General features: G+C 41.9%; 1 protein-coding gene across 2 annotated transcripts in view; it reads right to left on the bottom strand.

Annotated features, from left to right (window-relative positions):
* Nucleotides 1–2,193: 2,193 nt before the first annotated feature.
* Nucleotides 2,194–16,929, bottom strand: part of LOC121932860 (solute carrier family 22 member 2-like) — a 23,510-nt gene continuing 8,774 nt past the window's right edge. Inside the window, exons 6-11 of one of the 2 annotated variants that reach the window (XM_042471908.1) lie at nucleotides 13,754–13,860; nucleotides 13,074–13,288; nucleotides 10,790–10,898; nucleotides 8,269–8,381; nucleotides 6,790–6,894; nucleotides 2,194–3,303 (exon numbers count right to left, since the gene is read on the bottom strand). In XM_042471908.1, coding sequence (XP_042327842.1) covers nucleotides 3,242–3,303; nucleotides 6,790–6,894; nucleotides 8,269–8,381; nucleotides 10,790–10,898; nucleotides 13,074–13,288; nucleotides 13,754–13,860 — 711 coding nt within the window. In that variant the 3' untranslated portion in view covers nucleotides 2,194–3,241. Of the gene's footprint in view, nucleotides 3,309–6,789; nucleotides 6,895–8,268; nucleotides 8,382–10,789; nucleotides 10,899–13,073; nucleotides 13,289–13,753; nucleotides 13,861–16,929 lie in introns of both variants that reach the window. The other variant, XM_042471900.1, reaches the window with a different exon arrangement.

Below are 16,929 nucleotides of genomic sequence, written 5' to 3'. Positions count from 1 at the left end.
GTGGGTGTTCAATTCGCATGGTCTTGTGGAGATACATGCTTCACATACATAAACTCCTCCCATTATCCCATCTAGGTTGAATATATCCTCCCCACCACCAGCAATTCTGCCCCCTCAGAAAGTAGTGATTATTGGTAACTCCTCTGCTAGTGGACAAATTCAACCAGTTTGCAAGATGGGGTTGGTTTTTCCTTTAAACATAGTATGTATGAGGTGTGTGTATAATTCTTTTTATCCTGCAGCTCAAGCCTTATTACAGCCTGGCTGCATTCTTAGGACAGAATGCAGTTAGGAGTGATATTATAATATGATCTGGGGTCCTTTCTCAATACAAAGGTCACATGTATTATGCACATGGCTGCGGATTTTCGCACATTTGCATCAATGGTTAATTGTCTTCATTTTCTTGCTCAAATTTGCATCTACAGTGGGTCCTTGTTATCCACTGGAATTTGGCTCCAGGCCCCCTTGTGGATCCCAAAATCTGTGGATGTTCAAACCCCATTAAATACAATGGCATAGTAAAATGGTTTCCCTTATATAAAATGGCAAAATCAAGGTTTACTTTTTGGAATATGTATTGTTTTTGAATATTTTCAATCTGTGTGTGCTTGAATCAGTGGATAAAAAAAATCCATAGATATGGAGGGCTGGCTATATTTGCATCTATTCATCTTCTCTCTGCTGAAAATGTACAGCCACCCAAATGCATATGAGACAGACAGACAGGCACAAATGTGATAATGCTCATTTCTGCAGATTTCTGCAGATACTCTCGTAAAAACCACAAAGCTTTTTTCTATGAAGTTTAAGAAGCCCCCCCCCCTCCCAAAAGCCTGAACTCCTGCTAATTGTGTGTTGCCAGATGGCATTGTTGGAACAAAAAATATATTCTCCCTACTGGTCACAAAAAGTCCATCTCTGTTTTGTTCTATAAACATATCAAAAACTTGACCTTTTTTTTTCTAAATTAAGAAGTTACCAACATTTAATCAATTCCTTGTGGGGGTCTGCTCTAGTTCCTTCAGTACATTTGGCTTTCTTTTCTACACCATTTCCAGCTGTATAATGCCTATGTACAAGTGCAGTTATAAGACTATACACATTATTTTAATTGTAGGTTGCCACACTATATTTTCCACCTTTTTCATCCTAATAGGCTGCATCCAACCCACAATGTCTAGCTTGTCCTTGAAGCTCTTGAGAGAATGGTGAGATATAAATCTGGGAAACAACCAGCTTTTCTATTGTTCAGAACAGTACATTATCCCCTCATTAACTCTTCCTGCCATTGCCACCCTTTGCTCCTATGCATATACAGTGATCCCTTGGTTTCCACTGGGATTGGTTCCAGGTCCCCATACCTGAAATTGATGGATGATATAGGATGTATGTTGTGCATGCACACATATACATAGGATTAAATACACACAAATTACATTAAAGGGGAAAATGAAACAAAATTGATCACTATGAAAATTCTCAGCTTCCTTTGCTTTCATATATATATATGTGTGTGTGTGTATGTGTCTATGTCTATTGATATCAGTGAAACTTACATGCACTGAGGTTTGGCTGGATAAGTGCCCAAAGTTAGCCAAAAGGATAAAAAATATTTGTAGAAGATAAATGCTAAATGCTTCAAGAACTCATTAAGCACTGAATACCATACATGGTAAAGTGAGAGCCAGTTGCTTCTCTGATCTTTAAAGCCTGTCTCTTTGGCTGGCACAAAGACACTGGAAAGAAGTCTTGTTGTTTGCTTTCATTTCATGTTTTCTTTATTACACTCAACATTTCGTAAGGCAGGATGTGGTTCTTTCCTTCACTAATATTATTGTAGCCTTTCTCCTGAAGATAATGTTCCGTTAGTTTTATAATCAACTTTTTGTGCATCTTTCAGCTACAAATGTTGTTACCATCAATTTCATCAAACAGAATGTAGAGCCTTTTTTAATTAGTAGCTTGCAGCCTTTCCCCTGAAAATAGTTTCTTCTGTTGCACAATCAAGTTTTTTATTCATCAGAGTAAAAATTAATAAAGACACATTCAGTAAAGACAACTGAGCCAAATAGATTGAATTTGGACAGAATTTGGACAGAATTTGAACAGAAGACACTTCTACAAGATTTTTTTCTCCACTGTCTAATTTATTTTAATGGAACTAAGTGGATAGGATTGCAGTCCTATCTACCAAAATAATATGGCTACAGATTTAGAATGATGAGTGGGTGGGCTTCACAAAACCAAAGAAGGGGAGCATCCCAAATTATAACAGTACAAGAAAAAGGAGGGAAAAGTAGACCATATAGATTACGCTACATGTTAAAACATACATTTACCAATCAGTCTAATTCTTTTGATTACTGACTTGTCACATGACTTAGGGGCAATGATGAAGATGAAGACTTGATTGGTTGAAATTTATTTGCAGTACGTAACATTAAACTTAACTTGTGTTGTATTGCTCGTATTTGGTCATTTATGTTTTCAGTTTTGTCTTTATTTTTATTTTTAAACATATGCAACCACAGCCACAGAACTTTCCTTTCTCTCTCTCTTGGGTGAGCTTGTAAACCATCTAATCCAACTCCCCGCTTACAACAGAAAATTCAGAGCTAAATCAGCTAAACTGGGTTTGCAGCTACTGCTAGGACTACTAGTCACCTCACCTATCATTAGCAGTGGTTAAACTTTACTATGAGTGTGAAAAAATCTACATCAGGGGAGGTTAGGAAAACCATCATGCAGATATGGAGGGCTTAGAGAAATTTGCAGCTTTAAAAAAAGGATTATCTGCTATTAGCTAACTTTTGCTGTTGGAAACTTAGTAGAGAGTCTGGCCAAAGTTAAACATATTTCCTTCTCATTGAAGCCAATGTAAAAGTTAAACACATGCTCATCTGTCACTTATTAGAATCAAGAAGTCTTAAAAATGCTTATGTCTGGCTCAATGATGCATTTTATTTTAGTTGATACGCAGCTTCCAGCATTGTTGTTTCCTTAAACAGTACAGCTCCTTGAAGCTGCCTGTTTTGTAGCACTTTCAGCCTCTGGGAGGCACTGTCTATGTTATTTTCTTCAGGACAGCACAGTCCTTTAAAATACATTGTAGTCAGGGTAGGAGCAAAGAACCAAAGGGTTACAGAATGTTAAAGAATGATGACAAGGGTTGTTGTTCATCCACTTGATCCACTTCCCTTCATGTATCACCAAGGGGAAAATCTTGGAGAAAGCTGTCTTAATGAGGTACAGTGTCTGAGGTCTGAACATGAAGATAAATAATGTTTTCTTTTGGCTTTCCTTGCCTGTGGAAATAAAGCCAGAAGAGCAAAATGAATACAAAAGAAAGGAGGTTGAAAACCAGAATATTATTAAAGATGTACATTACCATGGCCTTCTGGGGCAAAAGTACATGACACTTAAAACGGCAACTGCCTATCATTTAAAATTTTCCACCGTGCCTGAATTTCATGCTACACTGGAACACTGTGAGACTCAGCTTCTGCTGTGTTAAAATGTGGAAAGAATCAGATGGCACCAAGTCCTGAATTGGGTCCAGAGGGCTGTGGGTGGCTGGGTGCTGCTGACAGCCCTTTGAGCTACTACATATTTTGCACCCATGTCTCAAAGTCCTCTTCATTCCCAGAGGGGGAGCAAGGATGTCCACACTGAAAGCATTGGCCAGGTATAGCAGCAGATATTGAAACCTCTGGATTGGCTCGAATAGTACCCATACCCTCCAACATTTCACAGATGAGACCTGGGACGTGTGTAGGCAGCATTGTAGTGTGGTCAAGATGGCAAAAAGTACTAATGAGGAAGAAGTAGGATGGTGTTACCTTTACATACAAGGTGGCACGGGGTGCTCACATTCCTTTCTATATGCACACACAGCTTTCAGCAGCCCAGCCACATTCCTGTTGCAGAATGCCCTTAGGAACTATGTTTGCTGTAAGGGGTATGTAGGTTCAGCCATCTCTTATTTAAAGGCAAGGCACAGACCCTAACTTCAAAATATGCTCACATCGCACAATATCTGAATTTCTTTATCGGTACTCTTGCAGTAGGAGAGAGATGCATGGCACTGTAAAAGCTGGAGAAAATACTCAGCATGCATTGAAACCCTAGTCAGACTTTCAAAAGGCAATTAAAATAAGCACTTGAGAAGAAGGATCTGGCTAATCCCCCACATCATCACTCTGTATGTGGGAAGAGAGATAGACCAAGTAGGAGAGGCTCTTGAGGAGAGGCTACACATGTAGCAGACAAGACTCCTTCTCAGACTGTTGCTCTTTTCACTTATTATTTATTTATTTATTTGGGTCAAAATCTTGTATAACCTTTCTCACAATGTAAATTTGCGTGGACTTGACTAAGTAGCAGAGGTGCTAAGGAACTCATTTATTGAACTGTAAAGTTGCATAACTGATGCACATCAGAGGACTCATTCCCATTGGAGGAATGACTTGATTTCTGATCCGGCTTGGCTGCGTGTCAGAAATCGATCCCAAATAGTCCCTTGTCCCCACTACAAACAAGATTTACCTTACTCCAGAGTAAGCGACTTCTGGGAGGGAGGGAGATAAACAGAGGACTCTGGTAAAGGCAAGGCAAATGGGGGACTTCTGGGATCAGGGAGGGAGAGAAACGGGACTTTGGGGAGCAGGGAGGGAGAGAAATGCAGGACTGCTGGGGCATCCTGGGAAGGAAGAAACAGAGGACAATGTTTTTTTTAAATTAAACTGAGCACCTATGCGATTGATTGCTTTAGCAACTACATGCCTTTGCAAGTGGTTGCAAAAGCAATCAATCAAATATGTGGTTAGTTTAATTAAAAAAACAAGTACAGGGGGGAGAAATGGTGGATCTGTCATAAACTGAGGCGGGATGGTAAAAACCCCTCTGCCATTTGTCCCTCCCCTCCTGAATGCTGTGATTCCAATCTGTTGTTCCCACCTATTTGACTCACTTCAGGATCGATTCTTGTGAAAAGAACTTAAAATAAATAAATAACAAATAGTCTCAAATAACCCCAGGTTATTTGTGTTTGCCCAGTTTCTTTCCTCCTGGAATCAATTCAATGAGGATCAGAAGCGGGTTCAAATGGGAACAAGAGTTGTTTGCCCTGAATTCTGCATCTGAGCAAACTGCAGTGCGAATGAGCCCTCTACTTACAAGCACACAGTGCTACAAGATGATGGCCTAGATCTGTCTATCTGGTCTTTTTCCTAAATGGAACTTAAAGCAGCTTACAATATAAGTTAAAACAAAATAGCTAATATAGGCGCTTTCCAGACTGGTGCTTTGCGCCGGCCTGGATACGTGCTAGGGTTGCCTTAGGGCGTACTTTACAGACGCCCTACAACCCTAGTGCGTAACTGCGGTGGCATAATGGTGGCAACCTTGTACATGGGTGCCGTCATTATGACATCACAGCTGCACCGCGTCCAAACGGCGCATGCACTGGCGTGTTCACACCGCATCAGGCCGCTTGTGGCGGCCTAACAGTGGCGCCGGAAGGAGCTCCGGAGCTCCTTCTTGGGAATGCCTTGTTCCCGCAGCCACCAAATGGCTGCGGGAACAAAGCCGGGGGAAAAGGGCAGAGCAGCCCCTTTCTCTCCTAGCAGTGGTTCCTCAGGGTGTCCTGGTGCATGAAGCCCCAAGGACACCCCTTTTCGGGACCAGGGAGGAGCGGCATTTTGCCACATCTCCCTGGTCCCGAAAAGCGCCGGATTGGGGCCTTTGGGCTGCCGCTGTGGCTGCCCTGGCCCCAATATGTGGCTCAAAGGGGCAGCTGCAGGCCACCATAATGTGTAATATAAAAGTTTAAAAAGGATTAATTCAATTGATTTTTAATCCAATTAAAACACTATTTTAAGGCATTTATTTAAAAGCCAACATATTTGCTAATGTTTATTTTAACCTCTTTTGTATGTCTGATTCAGATAAATAAATCTTTGCACATAAGAGCAAAACATCTGGACAGTCCCCTTCCTTGGATGAAATTAGAGGAGCTTTTGCACATTTTACAATGATTTTTACTTTTAGGGATTTTCAACCAAAATGCTGTTTGGGTAAAAAACACTGGATTTTGCAATGTTTGCAAAATGACAACAATAAGTCTTGTGTATAAATCATTATATTCAGGATAAAGTACATCTTTCCACAAATCCCCAAACCCACAAATGATGAAAAATGCTACAAAAAGTGCAGTTCTTTTACTCTTGCTTCATATGGATAATTACATGGTGGTTTATAGTTTTTTTTTCTCCCCAGTGGGGTGGCTGGACATGTCAAGATACCTTTTCTAGTTGAGGCTGAGGAATTTGTAAGTATTCTTCCGATTCCTAGTATGAATAAGGCTTTAGTATGCAGTTGTGGATGTAGTAGTTTGAATGCTGGGCTGTGGCTCTGGAGATTTGAGTCCCCACTCAACCATGGAAACTGGTTGAGTGGCCTTGGGCAAGTCACACTCTTTTAGCCTCAGAGGAAAGTAATGGCAAACCCTCCCTCTCCGAACATTGTATCTGGCCAAGAAAACCCTGTGATAGATTCCCCCTTAGGGTTGCCATAAGCCAGAAACAACTTAGAAGCACACAACAACAACAATTCAATTGTGTCCCCAACACTGAGAAGACACTGTTTGCTCATAATATCTCTCCACATATTCATGGTCTATAGCCTTCATCAGCCCTATCCAATAATGAAGACTCATGGGAGCTGCAGTCCACAAATTTCTGGAGGGCTGTGGTTGCTTATTCCTGCTTTAAGACATGTTAAAAGGACTATACCTGTACAAATTTTCAGCCTCCTCAATTGTTTCAGGTAAAGTTTTTCCTTTGGTTTCAGGTAAGAGTAGTACCAAACCACCATCGATGAGGCCAATCACAGCTTGAAAACAGAAATGCAGCACACAGAAAAGGTCAGTTGAAGCCATGCTGTGTGCTTATATTTTCAAAATAGCATTAAGCAATACAGTACTGAAGTGCTTCAGCAATATGTTACTCGTGCCAAAAACACATAGCTGATGTGTATTACAGGAAATGACACTTTGTAGATGCAAGTTCTGCTTCCCTGCCCCTCCACAGAATATTTATGAATGACCTAATTTTTCTCCAAAGTCCAACTTAAAGTGGAAAATTACCTGTCTTTTCTAGAAATCCAGAACAATGAGACCTTATCTTTTATGCTAAATATTCAGAAAAAAATAAAAATAACGTATGACTGGACAAAAATAACAGGATATTAATGTACAGGGAATTGATCCTAGAACAGCCAAACGTATGTTCACGATTCTTGACAAATGGCTTTATCACACTTTATCTGATCGTATTTTTAGAAGGATGTTTGCTAGCTCTTGTACTTCACAGCCTTCAAGACAGTTGGCACTGGGTTTGAGGGAGCCCTGGACAAAGTGCCCTCTGATGGACCTCTTACTACATTTATTAACCCTTTCAATCTCACCTGGAAGGGACAGCAACACCACTCCAAGGGGGACTTGAAGCTGTCATTTATATTTTCCACAATGCCTCAGAGCCCAAAATATAGGTTCACATAAAGGCAATGAGAAACGGAAATGGTCTCTTCTAAATGTAGCTATTCATCTTGAAGAATCTATAACAACAGTCCATGCTGGTGAGCCTTTATGACACTGGGTCTGGTAATTTATTTTCTATCTTCTATTGAATATGCATGCAGGCTATAAGTGGACTGCTATTATGCTGGGAAAATAGCTGGGATGTCTTGAGCAGGAAAGATTCAAATAAAGAATACTGTAATGTCACCCCAAGAAAGCCAGTGTGGTGTAGTGGTTTGAGTGTTGGACTATGACTAAGGAGACCAGGGTTCAATTTGCAGCTCAGCCACAAAACCCACTTGGGAAAGTCACATGCTCTTAGCCTCAGGGGAAGGCAATGGCAAACCTCTGAACTAATTCTGCCATGAAAACCCCATATAGGTTCACCTTAGGGTCATTATAAATCTTAACTTGAAGGCACACAAAAAGAGCATCATCCCAAGACACCTGTGAGTCTAAACCTAACTGCCAAGTACATAAGTATGATCTGTATTTATCAGGGAGACAGCACACAGGATTTGGGACATTAATAGCCATTTGTTTTTTCTCATATAGCTTTCATGTCTACAGATTCATATTTTCTATGTAAATTTCTTAGTTATACTTATTGCTGAAGATCCTTTCACATAGTGCCCTAAAAGCAATTATCTACTCTCAGTTAATATAGAAGAATAAGATGAAATTCTTACCAAAGACTACAAGTGGCAATTCATTCCAGATATCTGCCAAGCGGTAGACAATGAAAGGAGTTATGATCCCACCAATATCACACATGGAAGAGCAGACAAGTACCCCAAGGTTCCTTAAAATACAAAAACAAACACATATGCATAGGATAGCCATCATTTTATTAATACTGTCTCTGAAGAATTCTGTATCGTTTCATGTAGTGAACCACTGGAGGAAAAAAAAAAGCGATCAAAAGTACATTTGATCCACTCCCGCCCCCTTGATTTTTGTGGGAGAACCAGCTTGACCTCCTCCCTGGTTGCTCAACTCCCACTCACCACAGATGCTGCTTCTACTACTGCTGAAACAGTCTGGAGTCTGGAGATTATTGCATGGGCAAATAAAGCGTCCTTTTCCTGACAGGGTAAGGTCACTTTACGGATTACTATCGGATGTTATCGCATGTTAAAACGCTGACTCTGTCACCCAGCCATGCTCAGCATGCCGATTTTCAAGTACAGAAGCTTCTCATGAGGAGATCTTATTCCGTTGGGGAAAGGATGCTTTATTTGCCTGTGCGGTAATCTCCTAAATTAGCTAAAAGTGTCTGCGAGGGTAAGAAATCAGAACTGTGGATTATCTATTCTTGTCTATACAAGAATTACGTGTTATGCATCAAACTGGGAGGGTGATATATCTCTGTATCAAGGATAGAGATGAGGGATAGGGCTGGGTTCTTTGCAGATGAGAGATGTGAGAGCCATAAGGTGGGTCAGAACAGTAGAGAGGGAGGGAAGAACTATTTGATTAAGCAGCAAAGGAAGTTGAAAAGAAATCTGAATATTATGAACACTACTTGGAAGAATTACAGTGGGCCCTTGGTGTCTGCTGGGATTTGGTTCTAGGGACCCCCATGGATACCAAAATCTGTGGATGCTCAAGTCCCATTAAATACAATGGCATAGTAAAATGATGTCCCTTATATAAAATGGCAAAATTAAGGCTTGCCTATTGGAATTTGTATATTTTTAAAATATTTTCAAACTGTGGATGCTTGAATTTGTGGATAAAGAATCCATGAATATGGAGGGCTCACTGTACTCTTCTTTTGCCTACATTGCCCAGAATCATTCAGCCACCACTGCCAGTGACTAACTATGGTCAAAAAGTAATATTAGTACAGTGTGTGGGGAGAAGGGGAGGCACGTCCCATAGGGATGAATGGAGTGTGCGCCCATGGTGCGCTCTTGCCACTGCGCCACTGTGACACTGCGTCGCTGTGTGCACTAGCCCCATTCATTTAAATGGGGCTCAAGCATAGGCGGTATTTGTTTTACGTGGGGAAGTCTGGAACGGATCCCCTGCATAAAGTAAGGGCGCACTGTACTTAACTTAGGAGCTTATTAGATGAAGAAATAAGCTGGTTTACCTCTTCTGCATTCTATTCAGGATCTGGAATGCCCCCAGATGTTATTAGATCTAAATTACCACTGATACTAGCCGTGATACCACCACCCGGATGCATCCTGGGTTGAAGCCTCACTCAACCAGCACTTTTTCGAAGTTGGAGGTTTTCCAAGTTCAAAAAATGGCCAGCTGAGTAAGGCTTTGACCCATGATGCATCTGGGCAGTGATACTGCGGCTAGATCGGAGGTGATTTAGGTCTGATAACATCTGGGGGCATCCCAGATCCTGAAGTGAATGAGGAAGAGGTAAACCGACTTATTTTTTTCATTTGATAAGCTCCTGAGATACCTTCATTTTCTGCCATGAATGGAAGGTATCTTTGGATGGGTTGCTCTTCCCAGATGCTCTGATGCACAGGCACACGTAAATTAGACTTTAAGTACATTTCTAGGGGATGAATGACTACTTCCAGTTTCAGATGGTGTGCCAACAAATTAGTAGGTCTCACCCAGTCTCTACATTGTGAGTCATACAGTTACATATATCCTCCAACATTACACAGATGAAAACCAGGACAGGTGTGGCCAAGCAATATCAAAATGTGGTCAAAATAGCAGAAGTGATTATCAAGGAAGAGCACACAAACTAGGAGGGGTTGCAGCAGTTTGCTTTCCCTGAGCCTATTGCCCTGCTGAGTTAAATTGAGTGCAAAGTACTTTTGTACTTTGAACTCGGTTTGCAGCAACTAGAATAGGAGGAAAGTGAGAGAAGGACAGAAAAACAGACATTTAAAGAAAAACCAGCTGAAAAATGGAGATGATGAAGGATTAATTAGGACTGTCCCTACCACTCCATAACACCTGGTTGGTTCAGCTCTCTACTTAAAAAAAGCACATGGCTAAAGTCTTGACTGGTCATTTGCTGCACACATACTTTCCTTTACTGTGAACACCCCAGCCAGTGTTAAGAAACAGTGTTTTTGTTGCTGTTAGGCAGGCATTTCTGTCAACTGGGGAGGGCATTTGAGGGACCCTGGAGGCCTGGACCTGTGCCCTATGGTCCTGGCCTAACAGCATCTTTGCTTTGAGAAGAGATTTTGTTCCATCCTAGAGGACTGTAGATGGTTCACTCACCTGAGGAATGTTGGGTATAGTTCTGCATTGACTAAGCAAACCATTTCATAGGTCATTGTAATACCCAGTCTGCCTAAGCAAGCAGCCGTCATTTTAAGCCAATACAGATCTGAAAAGACATTGAAAAATAGTTGTTGCTGAAAGTTTCCCTGACTGCATGTTTGTTTGTTTTTTCTGGCAAAAACTGATGTTAAGTGATCCCTCTGTTTTGGAATTTTACTTCAGAGGTAAGCAACAGAGATCAGCCTTACAAGATCACTTTGATTTTTATGAAAATTCTGAGGATCCAGGTGCAAAGTAATAGGTCAACAAGGCAGGAATGAGCTACGAATTAAATGACTACGGCGGGTTACAAACCGCCAAAAAATACGTATGGAATACGTACTGTATTAGGGTTAGGAAGGGGTGGTGCTTCCGCACCCCCCTAACCCTAGTACGTATTCCATACGTACAACATGGCGGCGCCCCTTCCACATGGGGGCTGCCATGTTTACGTATCGGACACTGTGCGTCCGCACGTGTCGTGGCGTCTATGATGCCGTGAGTCTGCCCCTGGCGCCTTGCAACGTCATAGAGGCGCCACTTAAAGAAGCTCCATTTTGGAGCTTCTTTTTTGCTCCACAAGGGAGCCACGCGGTGTGGCTGCGGCGGCTCCCTTACGGAGCAAGCGGCGGTGGCGGCAGACCGCCTCAAAGCGGCGGTCTATAACCCGCCCAAGTCCCTCTCTGTAGCTGCTCAGATGTGGAATTTGTGATCATTATTAGCACAACCAACCTCTCAAATCCTTTCCCAAAAAACTCCATTCCCAGTTTCTCACACACATACATACCCCAGTTTTATTTCTCAGTATCCTAACTTAGGATAGAAATATCTTTTAGTAGATGATGCACTGCATGTCTCAGTTATCTACTAATAAAACTGAATCTACTTTTTGCTCTTCTCATTCTGTTTTATGAAGCAGGTTTTGTATCCCTTCATATAATACTTGCTTGCGCTGCATCAAATATTTATAATGAAGTAATGGAACATCATTAAAGCTTTCAGCAGACCTACAGTTGTGTGATGTATTTGGAAGGTGAAGAGATGCTAGTATACAAAGTTCATTAGTTCCATTGTGTGACACAGATCCTCGATATGTGAGCAACCCAACTCACAGAAAGTGCTGCCATAAAAACCTCATTCAGGCATTAACAATGGTGTTAAACTAAACATATGAAGAAGTGGAGTGTATTCATCCCATTCTTTCTGGCATCACTGTCCTCCTGTTGAGAGTCACCACACATGATAGATGGCCTCTTCTTCAGATTGTGCCTCTCCACATGAGGCTGATGATAGAGGGTCAAAACTAGTGCAATCCTCTTCCTCATAATTTATTTTAACTCTGAATTTTTTGAATGCTTGAACAGGGCTAAACCCACACTACTTATCCAAGGACGGTATGTACAGTAGACCACAGAATGTTATTTTAAAAAATCACTGCATAGGTGTTATTTTTCAAGTCCAATGCTATGTTAGTTGTTATGTACCAAATGCCCCCACCCCAAATATCCCCCCAGATGATTCTCTGCCAATAATATTTTGGGAATGAGAAGTAGGAGTACTTCTATTTTCTGAGATATAGCTGCACATACACGGTAGATAAGCAAAGACAAAAAAGGGAAGGTGTCCAAAAAAGTAAATCACCCCCAAAAAGGAAACAAAACACCTCAAACAAAAATAACACCAAAGCGATAAACTTAAATTATAAACTATATAACAATCACACAGACATCAAAATCCATTCAAATCCACAAATGGGCATGATATATTGACAAAATTGCTGTGTCCAAACAGCTTGTATATAATAAACCGACTGAGGACTATGACAACTACTCACATGATTAGAAAGTTGTTTCTGTAGGTCGTCATCAGTGACAAGACATTGCCAGCCATGTTGTTCTGTGTTTACAACATCATAAGCTAGACTTATGATTTTATAAATTTTGGTATTCATATTTACAATTGTAGCACTGATGACACCATCACAAATGCCTCCTAAAGCCCCCCTTAAAAGCAAGGCAGCCATAACCACCAAAGGAGTGCTGCAACACTGGTGAATAAGGTGCTGAAGGATGGTGCATCCAGCCTCCTCCCACCAGTGTGCCACAGTGTGACCCATACAAGTCCCTGTATATTATTTTCCCCATAAGAACAGTTGAAAAAGTACTGTGGGGGAAAAACTAAGTTCTGGCACGTAAATGGCAAGCATGATAATCCCATAAAGACATCTCAGTGCAGAACTTACTTTCAGGGACAAGGGCTGTAACAAGACAGGCAGCTCCTGCCGTCAGATTTGATGCAGCCCACGGATAGCGACGTCCTACACGGTCAATTGTGAGTATGAGTATGATGGCAGCTGGAAATTCAACAAGAGCAGAGTAAAAAAAGTCCAGATAAATGTTGCCTCCAGATATTCCCATGTGCATGATGAGGCCCTGATATATTACCGAGCTTGTAAACCTAGACAAAGAATAGAGGCCAAATGAAGCCATATATTTCCCCAAGACAGTGCTCATCCAGAAATTCCACTCTTCAGAGTAAGGAAAAGTTACATTTTTGGATTGTGCGTTCCAGAATTCCCCCACCCAACACTAGTAGCTGGATAATTTTAGGAACAGAACTCCAAAAATTAATTTTTCCAAACTGCACGTTCCAAAATAAAGCTTCACATTTAAATATAGAGCAAAAACAGAGGATAGTAACTAGTGTGCTTTGGCCTCTGAAGATGGAATTGTAGAGTGTGTCATGAATATATGGAAATTGTAGATGGGTTTCCAATTGACAGACACATTGCAGTGTAGGAATTGAGGAACTCCAGTGTATCTTTATATGGCTTTCTGTGCGAGTTACATGGGAGGGGTTGGATCATTTTCATGGAGATGGACTGATGTGCAAGGCAAAGGCTTTTTAATGAACATTTCTTACCAAGTATACATTAAGATGAGCGTGTGTTTCCTTATCTGTGGTGTTCTCACGAGATCTAGAAAGGAAGGGTGTAGCTTTTCACCCTCTTCGTCCTCAGATTGTAAATTCTAAAAGATCAAATGAAGCAGTGTGGAGTACTGTGGTGTGAGGAGATGGAATTTAAAAAGACTGAGCTTGACACTTTGAGCTATTTTTTCAGGGATTCTAGAAAAACTTCAGGAAGAACAAAGGTTAGAAGACACCCCCCCCCATTAAAACATCTTCAAATATCTTTTATATGTTTTTTCATTTTTTTCAAACACTATTTTGAAAAAGAACAATTCCCAAAGCTATTATGAGTTTTTTAAAAAAATAATAACATTTATTAATATTTTAAAAGTAGAAACATACAAACATACATAGACTTTAACAAAACATAAACAAAAACAAAAAATAAAAATAGTGACAAGCAAAACAACAACCATTTTATATGTGTGTCTAATTTGCAGACTTGGAGTCCACAGTCTCAATTTTCATGACAGCAAGTTGGGGAGGGAGTAAAATGGTGCACAAACCCATGGTACGCATGCCCATTATAATCAATGGGTTTTGAATATATGTGAATTTCCATTTGTGTGTGTGTGTGTGTGGGGGTCCAGAATGGATCCCCCTGCAAAAATGGAGGGACGAATATATATAATCTTAATCTTAACAATTGCTACCTCTCCTACACTGTACCTCTCATTAAAATGCTTTCTTCTTTTCTCTATCCAACACTTAATGATGTACTCTAATTTCTCCTCCTTTCATTATCCTTTCATTCTTTATTCTTCACTAAATAACAAAATAATAATGTCATTATGATGTTTAGGCAGCAACCATGCAAGCACTTAGAGCACAAAAGCTGAAAGAAATGTGTGTCTTCATGGGTCATGGATATAGACAAGTGTGTCCATACACACTGGACCTCTGGCAGATATTTTAATCCCTTTCTCTAATTTTTTCATGCCAAAAACAATGTCATGTTGCACGGTCTGTTCGCTGCTCATATGCACATGATTCTCCAGCCAACCAGATTCCCCAAGCTTGCTTCCACACAGGACTAGACCTATCATTAGGCAGAGTGAAGCAACCACTTCAGGAAGCAGATGTATGTGTCATTGTGGCGGGTTACAGACCGCCCATTTGGGGCGGGCTGCACTCGCCCCTTTCCCTGGTGTATCGGGGCCTCAGCGGCCAGAACGGCAGCCACTGAGGCCCTGATCCGCCGCTTTTCAGGCTGCGGGGAAGCGGCAAAACGCCGCTTCCCTGCAGCCTGAAAAGGGGTGTCCCTGGGGCTTCAAGCCCCAAGGACACCCCACGGCGGCGGGGAGGAGGAGAAAGGGGCCACTTGGTTCCTTTCTCCTTTGGTCCGCTAGGCGCAGCCGTGTGAAGGCTGCGCCCAGCGGACCAAACCAGGAAGGAGCTCCGAAACGGTCTGTGCTAAGGGCACACTAAGTGCCCTGGCGCGGAGTGAGGACGTCACGTTCACGCCGCCCCGTATAGAGGCGGCGCGGTCGTGATGTCCTCATGGCGGCGGCCGTGTGGAACAGCCGCCGCCATTTTGTGCATGTGGAGCGTGCACTAGGGTTAGGGGGGTGCAGAAGCACCGCCCCTTTCTAACCCTAGTTCGCGCTCCGCACGCACAAAACGGCCCATGTGTAACGGGCCTACGAGATAGCAGCAAATTGTTAATTACTGAAGCCACTGTTCTTGTATTTATTCTGCTAGAGATGAGATGAGATGCCCCAACATGGCTGGCTTGGGATGCTGTGAACTTCTTTTTACGGAAGTCAGGGATAGGGACACAATTTTATTCTCTACCTTAGGCAGCAAAATGTTGTTGGTTAGCCCTGCTTCCACACACTCAATGCCCTGAGCTCAGGGGTGAGGAATGTGTGGCCAATGAAACATATCCATCTCACCCCATTTTTATCAGCCCTTGAAGCCATGCAGAATATCCCCCCAAGTCCCAAGCCCCCAGACCCTCTACCCAGTTCTTTTTTGTGGGTGATTTTTCATCCTTAAATTGCTTCAAACAGTTCAAAACAGCTACAAAACACTGTTTTGCTCCAACTCTTACTGGCTCCCCAAGAAGACCACAAATGGGCATAAAATCAGCTAAGAACAAAAGTGGGGATGACATTTATTTATTTATTGGATTTATATCCTGCCTTTCTCTCAAATATGGGATTTATAACATCACCTCTGGTCTCACTGTGAAGTAGTAATGCAACCTTCCAGCAGGGATGTAGCCAAGGGGGGGGGGTTCTTGGGGTCCGGACCCCCCCCCTTCCATTAGAAAAATGAATGGTGTGTGCTGCTGCGCCACCGCACCCAAGCCCCATTATAATGGTGGCACTTAGTCTGGACCCCCTGCTTCCTAAAATCCTAGCTACGTCCCTGCTTCCAGGGATCATAGAGTGAAAAATGGCTCCTAGCTCTTGCCCAATTGTCCATTCCTATCCTAGCTGGATCAAGAAAGAGCTACAGCTCATTATTATGTCTACACCAAAGAGGTAATGGTGTTCTCTGGCTGCTGATGTACTGCAGAATTAATGCCGCTTTAACTGTCACAGCTCCAGTTTATGGAATTCTCAGATCTGTAGTCTGCTGTGGCGAGTGTTTACATACCTCCCTGTGTCAGCCCAGGGACCTGCTACTAGCATGTGCTCCATATATTTCAGCACTGTCACTCCTACTGAGAAGCCCCCCACCATCATATCTGATGCAGAAACAGGGTGACTGGCTGCACCCATGTGGCCAGGCACCCTGTTTCTGTGTCAGAAGAGGCAATGTGGGACTTTCCAGTGGGAATGGTGGTGTTGAAAGGTAAGGCCATTTAAACAGCTGAGGGTTATCATGGAGATTCCAGGAAACTCCATGGCAAACCTGGGATCAAATTGGCCATGGCATTAAGGGCTATTTACTCTGGGATTAGGACAGATCCACCTGATCCTGGGTTTTGGCCTGTGTCATCCAAAGAGGTTATGACACAAGGCTAGGAGTGACACAGGGTTTTTAGTCTGTACGGACAGCCCCAGAGAAGACAGAATATCATTAAAAATCTACAAATCTCTGAATTTCATAGCATTGCACCATGGCCAATAATAATAATAATAATAATAATAATAATAATAATAATAATAATAATAATA

This window comes from Sceloporus undulatus, chromosome 1 (assembly GCF_019175285.1).
Source record: "Sceloporus undulatus isolate JIND9_A2432 ecotype Alabama chromosome 1, SceUnd_v1.1, whole genome shotgun sequence".
NCBI classification, from domain to species: domain Eukaryota; kingdom Metazoa; phylum Chordata; class Lepidosauria; order Squamata; family Phrynosomatidae; genus Sceloporus; species Sceloporus undulatus.
Note: the sequence above shows the minus strand (reverse complement) of the source record. Positions and strands in the feature narration are given on the sequence as shown.